Source organism: Trachypithecus francoisi, unplaced genomic scaffold (genome assembly GCF_009764315.1).
Source record: "Trachypithecus francoisi isolate TF-2019V2 unplaced genomic scaffold, Tfra_2.0 Lachesis_group5, whole genome shotgun sequence".
Taxonomy (NCBI): Eukaryota; Metazoa; Chordata; class Mammalia; order Primates; family Cercopithecidae; genus Trachypithecus; species Trachypithecus francoisi.
The window spans coordinates 16,143,435-16,155,138 of NW_022681470.1; the positions used below are offsets into that span (position 1 = coordinate 16,143,435).

Sequence of the window (11,704 nt, forward strand, 5' to 3'; positions counted from 1 at the left end):
ATATGATAGTATGTTACTAGTGCCAGAAAACTGTACCCACCTTTTAACCAGAAATCTAATTCCTGAGAATTTGCTGACAGAAAATTATTAAAAAGAATCAAAAAGCTTCCAATAGAAAAATATTGGGCATTTAAAAAAATTAATAAGTGATCAAGTAACATATCTCTACCCAAACACCTAAAAAAAAAAAAAACCACACAGTCCTTCATAGGTCTAGAAAGGCAAAAGTAAGTTGGATGCCCTGTGCCTCCCCCATGCTGTGAAGATCAAGTTCAAAAAGCTGGCTGAGTCACATTTTAGACTTTGTTTTAATGTATGCAGTTATTTTGTTTATTGGAGGGCAAGACGTGTCCTTCTTACGTGTCAGGATTCCTAAGTGAAATTGATGGTCTATCTAGTTCAATAAGACCATAGTTTTGCCACCCTGAAGTGCTTATACCCTTTGTTATGTAGAATCACATCAAGTTTGGGGGTACCTGATAATGTACATAATGGCTTTCATCCCCCATTAAACATGGTAATGGGAATAAAGTCGACTAGAAAACCTGGCTATGGATCAAACAGTGAAGCTGGGGAAGAGAAGTGGAGTCTCATCAAAATCTCCAGAATTTCAAGTATCTCTCATACATCAGAATATCAGAAAGAGGCAGTTGATGTGTTTTTAGCATTTGTTGAATGGATAATGTTGTTTTCAGTGAACACAGGCTTCAAAGGCAAAATGACCAACTGGTGATCTTAGACTCTGGATTCCATGTTGCTGCCCCACGAAGGCCCATCCTCCTAGGTTTCCACACTTCCCCAGTTGGTAGTGGAGAATACCACCTTCCCTTAGCTGTTTGGGAGCATGGATGTGTGTGTGCTCCTACACAAATACCAATGTGAAACACACATGCAGAGTTTGCAGTTCACATGCCAGGCACCACTGTGGCAATGAAATGCTCCACATAACCACGTTTCCCAAAAATTCAAAGTCTGTATCTTTAATTTGTTGTGTTTTTTAGGCCCTTGACTTCTTAAACAGAGCATAATAAACATCACTTTTTATGGAGAACTTTTTCTGTTATGAAGCTTCAGCTTAAAGTTGATAAAGTTGTTATAGTTATTGACATTTGACCACTGTGTGTATGAGAGAGAGTGTGTGTGTATATGTGTATACAAGTGTAAACAAAATGTGACTTACTGAGTAACTCCTAATGGTAACATAATTCGTGGAAAAAAAAATGGAAAGATAAATGACTACTACATGGATGAAAAATGCAAAGTCAAATTTGGAATAGTAAATCCATTTAAATTATCTCAAAAGTAAATTAAAATGGTTTCAGGCCAATGCAATAGTTATTTCTTAAATAAAGAATAATTTCAGGACTTTTTCTTGTTAATTACTCATAGGCAGATACTAGACCATTATCTTTCTACATGCATGGATGGGCTTCCAAAAGTCTAAACCAGAGAATTTTAGGTGGAAAATAGTATAGTGCAGCATTTTTTTTTTCCTTTCCTAGTGGCCAGTTAAGTCAATTTTCTGCAGCGCAATAAGCACAGGAGTCAGAATCAAAACTTTTAATTTTCTACATGTAGCTACAAAACCCTACTTTGTCTTGAGTTTGCAGTTCTAACAAAGACATATTTGAACAGCTTTGTTTGTGGACATATGTTTAATTTAATCTAGCCTCATACTTGAATGTCCCATTTGGCATGTATCCTATAGCACTGTCCTATAGCACTGTATCCTATAGCACTATCCTATAGCATTGTCCTATAGCCTCATACTTGAATGTCCCATTTGGCATGTATCCTATAGCACTGTCGTCCTATTCCTCACCCTAGACAGACATGACGCATTGATCAGACCATTCATCCCCACCTGATCCAGCCTCGGCCTTACGTTGGACAGACATGACGTGTTGATCAGACCATTCACCCCCGCCAATCCAGCCTTGGCCTTATGCTCCACAGACATGATGCGTTGATCAGACCATTCACCCCCGCCAGTCCAACTTGGCCTTATGTGCAACAGACATGACACGTTGATCGCATCATTCACCCCCACCAATCCAGCCTTGGCCTTATGCTCGACAGACATGACACATTGATTGGATCATTCACCCCCACCAATCCAGCCTTGGCCTTATGCTCGACAGACATGACACGTTTGATCGGATCATTCACCCCCACCAATCCAACCTTGGCCTTATGTTCCTAGTGCTTCAGGCATCATAGACAGGGTCATGGGAGTGACTTGCAGTCATCTGTTTTGCCATCTTGGTTCTAGAATATGGAATAGCCTGTTGACTGTTCATCTTCTTGTTTAGTGCTAACTGTATTAAAAGTAAGGAACTGACACTGAAATAAGGTTTTTATTGTTTTGTTTTGTTTTTGTGTGTGAGAGATGGAGTCTCGCTCTGTGGCCCAGGCTGGAGTGCAGTGAAGTGATCTCGGCTCACTGCACACTCCGCCTGCCAGGTTCATGCCATTCTCCTGCCTCAGCCTCCCGGTAGCTGGGAATACAGGCACCCGCCGCCACGCCCAGCTAATTTATTGTATTTTTAGTAGAGACAGAGTTTCACCGTGTTAGCCAGGATGGTCTCAATCTCCTGACCTCATGATCACCCACCTTGGCCTGAAATAAGTTTTTTTAAGAGATTATTTTAAAGGATGGATTGTTTTGTGTGTCAGCCATGCCCAGCACTCCACCTTAGCCAGATCTGCTCGCACTGGAAAGAACAGGAAAGAAAACCAAAGAGGCTGCACATGTGGAGTGTGGGTGATGGGATGTGGACCAACCTTAACAATGCATATGAAGCTCCTACTCTTGTGCTTGTCTTTTCTGATGGTTTTGTTGGTGCCATTTGGTTCTATCTCAGTAATTGCTTGATTATTGAATATTTATTGTCACAGAAACAAGCTGTAGGGGCATAAAGATTCCACTGGAAACTGTCTTTAAGATTAGCTATTTTATAAAGTAGTTTGGTGTCTGTACTTAATCAAGTAGCATTCTCTTTGCATTTCAGCCTCCCAAGCTTTTCAAATCCAAAGTGAAATCCTGTTTGTGAAACTACATTGCTGGCAAAACTCTAGTTTTGGCTTCTTGCCTTCTGACCAGTAGGACCCTGTTTCTCCCTAGGGAATGTCTGAATGACTTTCTATAGCAAATTCTGTTTCTGTTAAATATGTGGGCATTTTATCAATTAAAGTAAAAACAGATGAAGGAAGCTAAGGCATGTTCATCCATGTATTTAGACTTACCCACCAAATCCAAATATATTAAGAAAGATAGAAACGTAACTGAATTATAACTGGCTTGCATAAAACGAGGATGAGTCAATGAAACTCCTAAAGAGTTAGACAAATTTTTACATGTTTTCTTTTCCATTCCTTTTCTGGTCAGTAATTAAAGTCACTATGGAATAAAAATATATCTCCTAATGATTTTTTAAAATGTGATGTGTTCCCATATTCTGAGCTCTTTACAGAACAGAGGATTATGTTGGACACCACTGCAGCCCAGACCTCCCCTCCCCACCCAGCCCCTGGAGCAGCTCAAGCCCAGCCAGGATTCTGCCCCCAGCTCTGCTGTGCACGTCACATCATATGTAGAAGTTGGCAGGGCCCCAGTTATGTTGTTGACCTTAATTCAATTGCAAATTACTTTATGCAAAAAGCCTACTATGCAGTACCAAATTGGTAACATGATTCTCTCTCAGGAAAGTATAGTTATGTAATGTTTATCATCTTACAGAAGATTTGATGTGTGGAACTTTACAGAAAGGTTAGTTGAAAGACATCTGCCTGCCTAGGGCAGGTGTGTTAGCAAAGGAGCCACGTGGATGGAGAACTCTCAATGCGATCAGTAGCTGGGTGCACTCAGGAGGACCCAGGCCTCTGTCAGGGCACTGATGGCGCTTTCAGCACCATGGCCACAGCCTGCGCCTTGGCTTTCCTTCATATACTCCTGGCAGCTTCAATGTCACCATCCTTTTTAATTAACTGGAAGTATATGACCTGCCATAAAGCAAATAAGCAGGTAGCCTCATGAGGAGGCTCGTCCAGCAGCCAGAGGGAGGTAGAGTGGGGTAAATTAAGAACAGAGCACCCCTGACACGGACCCAAGTGCAGTCTCTCCAGCATTAATCGATTCATAGGAAAAGGACCGGCACAGCACTAACACGCCTGCTATATACCTCAGATTCCTGGTGTAGATACATACATGTGCTCAGAAACCAAGCAGAGAGACTCCAGGGAATGAGGGTGAAGTGATCATTGAATAGATTGCTTGGTTCTCACTTCCATGTGATTCAAAAACAGAATATTTTTCTGCATGCCATTCAGCATTTCTGGATTACTGTTCTCGGCCAGCGTTCAGCCCCCGGAGCCAGGCCAGTCTGGCGCCCATTCTTAAGACTATTCTATTCCCTTTCCTTCCTACCTCTTAAAACATTGAATGTTAAGTTCCTGGTGCCAAGAATAAAAATGTCCTTGTGCTAAGATAAGGCATTGTAGTCATACTGATAATTGGTACTACTGCTATAAATACTGTGCCCCTCCAATCTTCGTTTAAGGGTTTCTAGTGAGATTACTTAGCTATTATCTCTCTCACCAGCACTCTCTGTGGATTTGTGGAGTGAGTCATTTAAGTAAGCCCACAGTTGTGTATGCTCGTAGTTGGATCCATGTGTGTATGGCATACCACGTCTTTGTTGTACACTACAGCACTGCTTCCAACCAACAGTGAAAACATGAAATGTGTCATCTTATTGCATTGGAGTTACATGATACTGGCTCTCAAGGGTTTCCCCTGGTCCATCGCATGCACACACTGTACTTCACATAACCACATTTTGTGGGCCCTCGAGATTCTCAAGTATAGAGAGATACTCCTGTTCATAGGAAAATTCTAAATCTTATTTCAGGTCTTGACTCAGATGAAGAACTGGGGCTGCTCTGTCACCACACGTCCTATCTAGGTGATTGTCTGGGGCTGCTCGTTGGCTCCTGATATCCTGTAACCTTTTCTGTATATTTCATGTGTCTGCACGTCTGCATGGTTATTCACGCTCTGAGGGTTGGGGGTGCACAGCGGGACATGTGCCCTGGCTATTCTGTCTCCAGAACCTTCTCCGGGTTTGGGGAGAACTTGAGAGAGAGGTCCCTCTCCTTGGTTCTGTCAGTTGAGTCATTATCCAACTATTATTTCATGCATAGCCAGCAGCTTTGGCATTTCTTGGGATGTGGAAAGAAGAAAGCAAATTGGCTCTAGCAAATCCAGTGTCTGCTAATTGTCCCTGTGACTGTGATGTGCATAGGCCATACAGCCCAGTAGGAGGACAGCCAATCTCCATGCTTTCTCCTTCTCAGAAGCTTGCCTGAATTTGTTTTTCTTTGTTTCGTTCCAAAACAAGGCAGTAACTGATTTGAAGGGGGGAAAAGATTTTATTTGTCTACTGCATTTCCACAAAGAAACATTGCCTTGCAGTGATTACTAACCCTTCTTTCTGTGTGTGTTTCTCCCCTCCCCAGACCAGAGGGTGGCATCCTTCTGCACCCTGACAGATATGCAGCATGGGCAGGACCTGGAAGGGGCCCAGGAGCTGCCCTTATGTGTAGATCCAGGCAGTGGCAAAGAGTTCATGGACACGACTGGGTATGTGAGCCCCTGTGGAGCCCTCCCTCCTGCTATTCCAGGCATGATTAGCAAAGATTCGGCTAACAGACTAACCCAGAGCCAGGCAGGTGACCATATTCCACCGTGCCCTTTCCCAGTCCTGAAGAATCCAGAGAAGGGACTGAGTGGGACTACTTGGCTCCCTGCCCTGCTGTGGGAGACCGCTTTTAGCTGCATGACCACTTGCTCCATGGGCACCCCCTGCCTGCCAAGACTTGTGACCCTGTGCCCACGGTGGTGAGCCTCACTGTCAGAGAGGGCAAGAAGGGGCCTCAAGGTCAGCGTCTGCTGCCGAATTATTGCAACAGCACCAGGCAGGGATAACTCACCGATTGGCCTTCCACCTGCCAGGCTGCACATGCTCACCAGCCCCGGGCATGGCTCCTCCCAGAACCTGGTCCTTGATCCGGCCTCATGCCCTCCATTGAAATATGTTGGGAACACCCCAGTCTTTCCCCTATATTCATGACGTGTTCTTCCCCTATGAAATGTGTATTCTTTACCTGTGTCATCCATTCTTAATTCCAACTTCTGTGTGAGCTGAATATAGAAGTTGGAATTAACTTCGTTAACTTGCATGTTCACACTGGTAACGAGCTTCATAATGTTGTCATCATAGGGAAAGGCAAATTGGGGGGAAATTGGTTCCCAGGACTTCATTTGGGTCTACCTTGTCTCCATTGGCTAAACCAATTTAAATAATACATCTTTTGATTTCCTACCGACCCGTATGTCTATAGAGATTCTGGATCTCTTTTTGAATCAGTGAAGTCCCAGAATGAGCTTTCCAGTGGATCACCTATATGGACGCTTCCATTCTGACATCTTATAATGTATCTGCTTGCTGGGCTCTAAGCGCATGAAATAATTCTTTCAAGTGAAAACTTGACCAACAAAATGCTGAATTGACTCTCTTGAGTCTTTCTGATTCTATCCTTGTTTGCTAGGGAGCGTTCTCCATCACCACTGACCGGGAAAGTCAATCAGTTGGAATTAATTCTTCGACAACTCCAGACCGACCTTCGGAAGGTAATCTATTGGAAGAGTATAATCAGAACTCTTTCTCTTATAAAACCAGCCCCTTATAACTACTACAGAGAAACTGAAGAGACTCAGGAAAGAAAACTGCCTTACACAAAAACCAATGATAAATACAAACAGATGCTCCTGAGGTCTCACTCCATCTGCTGACCTGCAGCTGATGTATTTCATTTTGCGGGATGCAGGGATCTCAATGGATATGAGTAAATGAGGATGTGGCTAATCTTCAGTGTGCAGTAGAAGCACGGTGGGCCAGCATTTTTTAGTTCAGTGAGTTATCGGTTGCACCAACTCTGTATGAGCTGACCTCAGAGGAGTCCATTGCTGCCAGAGAGCCTGGTCTCTTTTTTTTTTTTTTTTGAGACGGAGTTTCGCTCTGCCACCCAGGCTGGAGTGCAGTGGCCGGGTCTCAGCTCACTGCAAGCTCCGCCTCCCGGGTTCACGCCATTCTCCTGCCTCAGCCTCCCGAGTAGCTGGGACTACAGGTGCCCGCCACGTCGCCTGGCTAGTTTTTTGTATTTTTAGTAGAGACGGGGTTTCACCATGTTAGCCAGGATGGTCTCGATCTCCTGACCTCGTGATCCACCCGTCTCGGCCTCCCAAAGTGCTGGGATTACAGGCTTGAGCCACCGCGCCCGGCCCAGAGAGCCTGGTCTCTATGAGTCCTGTTGTCTGTCTTAAGTCAGCTTCACAGCCCTCAGAACTTCTGCTCTACACATCAACCTGCACTTGGTCCGTCCTCAAAAGAAATTAAATCCTGTATCCCACAAATACTTGCTAAGCTCTGTTCCATCAGCCCTGTGCTGGAGAGCCAGTTGGCTGTCCAGGAAACGGAATGGGGTGCGGTAGCGAGTGGGAGGGTGTCACAGGAAGGTTTTTGTTGTGATGGTTTGGTTTGGCTTTTGAAGAAGGGAGAAATCGTAGCTGGTGAGAATGCTGAGGAAAGGATTCAGTTGGGAGGGAAATCATGATGAGGGTGAAAGGCAAGTGGGTGAAGTTCTGATCTAGTCACAAGGAGGGAGCTGGCCTTGGTTAGGAGTAGGGACAGCTTATACGTAGTTACCAGAGTGGAGCAGAGTATGTGTGCGCATGCACGTGCACGTGTTCATGTATGCACCACGTTCATTCACATACACAGAGTCCAGACAGGGATGTTGGCAAATTTCTCAGATTGTTTCTTTTTTTTCTAGTCATGAGCTGAGAGTGGTGAGAAGGAATATAAGAGCTTTGTGGATAGAGGATATGGGTGTACCACAGCGTGTAAACTAACCGGGTATATTTGGGAGACTTGCCAAAAACAGCTAAAGCACATTTGAATTTGGAGCATAAGTCAAAGCAATACCTGTTTTCCTGGTTGTGTGTTTTTTCCCCAGCTTGGGTGACGAGCTGTCCCAGTTTGTCCGGGATGGAGAAGTTTTCTAGGATATGGAACTTTCCATATTAGAACCAGCAAAGTCCCATGCAAGCTGGGATGGCTGGTCACCTTATCTCCAGCTGCAAGTGTAGAATCGTTGGGGAGTTGAATGTAGCCAATATTAAGATTTAGACAGGAAATCAAGACGGGGGGAGAGAGAGAGAGAGAGAGAGAGAAGGACCCTGGGGCATGTACAGTGCATGAATAAACCAAAGAACCCAGAGTCCAGGCTGGTTGAAGAGAAATAACATCACTGCTGGGGAATGGCTGAGGCGGAGGTGTTGGTGGGCAGTGAAAATAAGAGTAAGATTGATAAGATTGATGGATTCTATCATTACTGGAGGAAGAGATACTGGAGAAATTATTTTTAAAAGACAGAAGGTGATGGTCAAGAAGTGGAAACCTGAAACTTTTAGGAAGAGATGCAGTCATTGACAATAGCATGGTGTAGGATGCGGTCATGGGAGTGGGAGTTGAGGAAGGCCGGTTTTGAAGATCACTGGGAGAAAGCGATGGAGAGGCTGAATGGCCAGAGTGTCGGATGGAACATCTCAGTGGATTCGAAATCATCAACACAGATGACAGGAGTGGGATGGGGAGAAAAGAGCAAACCAGGTTCTAGAATCTTCCCGTAATGATGGTTGGGACTGGAGATACAGTAAAATTTTTGCAGCCAGGAGGGGTAGCAGGTCTCATGACCTAATGGCACATTTTTTAGAGGAGCTGGAATTGTAGGAAGGAGCGGAGATCTGGCCTGAACAATAGGGGATGCACTGTCTGCCTGCCCCACCCCCATAGTGAGCTGCTGGGGACGGTGTCCTCAGGAGGGAACCAGGATTCACTTAGAGCACGAAGACGAAGGGAATTTTAGGAGGACAGACTGAGCATGCACAGGGTCTTCATGGCAGAATCCAAGTTCCATGGGTCATAATAAAAGGTTTGCAGGGATGTGGAGAGGTGGGCAGCTGAGTCACAGCAGAGATGTTCTGAGCTGTGGGACTCAGACTGCCTTGGGACCAAGAGTTGTGGTGAGGAATGTCCGGGGAGAGTCCGTATCCAGGGTGGGCTGCAGTTGCTCCTTACAGCGAAGTGAGTGGCCAGCTCTGATTCAGGCGTCCTCTAGGGACCAGGGTCTTTTGCGCCAGTGACCAGGCAGGTGGTATTGGGGAGAGCCTCGGAAGGGATCAGGAAACAAGGAAACCTTGAGGGCGGGACCAGACATGCCAACGGTGGGGGCCTCCACTCACCTCGCTCAGTGCTCCCGTACAGTGCTGTGGGTGGCATCTGGTAGCATTAGCGGTCGAGTTAGATCCCATTACAGAAATACCGATTGTTACAATCTGACAGTGACCCCCTATCCATTTAGGGCAAGGCATCCCTTTCAGCGGGGGGAGGGGGGAGGGGGTCTGAAACTGGTGCTGTACATTTTTTTATTGCTGTATGTTGGAAACTCCAGATTTGGTTCTTCTGAAAGTCTTGATTATTTTTACATAGTTTTTAATGGCAGACTTTAAGGGTCATTATGGAAATATAGTGTAGCAGGAAAGCTTGATGGAATGAAAGACCTAAGTACATATTTTATTATAAACATATGTAACAGCTCTGCTGATTCCAATGTTGTACTTAGAAAGTTTTGTGCATTTGTCAAAAGGGTATTACCTTTCACCTCACTGTAGTCTCCCTTTTTTGGATAGAGGGTGATATAAACGATGATGAACACCTTCCTATACAAAGGCTATCTTAGCACCCTGTGGGAGCAGAGTGGGATGAAAGAACAGGGTGCATGGAGTGTTCATTCCCATCCGTTTGTCATCAGCAGGAATCAGGATCAGGAAAGTTCCCTCACTGAAGAAAGTTACCCTTTCTCTCCTCAAAAAGTACATAAGTAAAAATAAGAATAAAAGATTCTTGTGGCCCAGCTTAGGAGGAATGAATGTATCAGTCAGTCTCCATGACTCAGTTTATTTCTACTCTGACCAGGAAAAACAAGACAAGGCTGTTCTCCAAGCAGAAGTGCAGCACCTGAGACAGGACAACATGAGGCTGCAGGAGGAGTCCCAGACCGCGACAGCTCAGCTGCGGAAATTCACAGAATGGTTTTTCACCACCATCGACAAAAAATCTTAGCCAGTCCGCACCTCCTCAAGGGACCATTGGGAAATGCCCCTTGTCCCTTTGAAGTCACAAACGTGGTTTTTCTGTGTGCTTTCCACCAGTCGTAGATGTTTTTGCTGTTCCATTCTGTGTAGCGCCATTCACCACAGCAGGACAGGGAGCTTCGACTCTTTCTCGGTAGCCACAGCAGAGAGCAGTGCCGATGTGAAGATGAATGAATGTAACTCCTGGTATGAAGATGAATGTAAACCCTGGCGACAGTTGAGACCTTTTTTCTTTTAGACTCTGCTAAAACAATGCTCTGGCTTGGGCTTACCTCAAGAGGGAAGATAGTTGGGTTTTATTTCCTATTTATCAGGTGACCTGGTAGAGATGTAAAGCAATTTACCATAGTTTGGGCTTTAGTATTGTAAAATAAACATGAGAACAAATAATCAGACATATACTTTAATGTTAAAGGTGCTCTATTTTTTTGGATGTACAGTAGTTTTATTTCCACAGCCACATTACCATAGCAATAAGAAAGGAGGCATAGTACGTAGTTGGAAAAGCTTTGCGGGGGGGATTAAAAAAAAAAGCACTGTTGTGTTTAACACTAGTTCAAATGCAGTTACCTTAGAGACTTATTTATTTGCAGGAACAAATGGTGCCTGAATATTAACAGTGTTCTGATTAAAAACAAACAAACAAAAAGATACATATGCCTTGTCAATGGCTCACCGAGTTGTCAGTAGTCACTTCAACTCTTAGTTCACTTTTGTATAGTTGCTCTGCTGGAAAAAAATGAAAGTGAATCTGCTTAACTCACTAGAACTTCCTTGTGTGCTGTGAGCCGGCGGAACCACTTGTACAATTGCCAGATTTGTTTATCTTTGTACAGAAGCTTTGATGAAGTGTCTTGTATTTAACACCCTTATTTAAGCTTATTTAACCTTAAATTGTTAATTTTATAAAATTTGGTTTGGCCTGCACTACAATGAGGGTTGGAGGTAGCTGCAGGCTCAGAAGAGACTGAGCTTGCACAGATCAGACCGAGAAGCAGGGTGAGAGATTCTAACGACTGGATGCTGCTAGTAACACGTTGTTTGTATTGCTTTACCATTTTTAACTGTTAGATTTGAGATGAACATACATTTTGCTTTTTTAATAAATGTTTAAAAGAAGTCCACATAAGAAATGGTGCTGTCAGGTGACTAGATTTTTTATGATCTAACATGTCTACAATCTGACTGTATGTGAATTTATTTCAGGCCATTTAGGACCTTGATTTGTATTAAATACTGTTCAGCTGCCTTCTCACAGAATCCCAGATCAATTTCAGGAAGGGGTACCTAGTAGTTTTTAGTAGCTGTTGTGTGCCAGACACTATTCTCTGAACTTTTCATCCCTCTCATTTAACCCCAACGGTATCCTTCATAGGTAGGAGGTGGGGTTCTCATTTACAACCACATGAGATGTGGCTCAAGTGAAGT

The 11,704-nt window shown here is 44.2% G+C and overlaps 1 protein-coding gene across 8 annotated transcripts in view; it reads left to right on the top strand.

Annotated features, from left to right (window-relative positions):
* SIPA1L2 (signal induced proliferation associated 1 like 2) overlaps positions 1–11,406 on the top strand; it is a 240,150-nt gene extending 228,744 nt beyond the window's left edge. For 6 of the 8 annotated variants that reach the window (XM_033200404.1, XM_033200406.1, XM_033200408.1 and 3 more), the window contains 4 exons: positions 4,911–4,964; positions 5,518–5,641; positions 6,610–6,691; positions 10,098–11,406. In XM_033200404.1, the coding sequence (XP_033056295.1) occupies positions 4,911–4,964; positions 5,518–5,641; positions 6,610–6,691; positions 10,098–10,244 (407 nt within the window). In that variant the 3' untranslated portion in view covers positions 10,245–11,406. The remainder of the gene's footprint in view (positions 1–4,910; positions 4,965–5,517; positions 5,642–6,609; positions 6,692–10,097) is intronic. The other 2 variants (XM_033200410.1, XM_033200412.1) reach the window with 2 other exon arrangements.
* Positions 11,407–11,704: the final 298 nt, after the last annotated feature.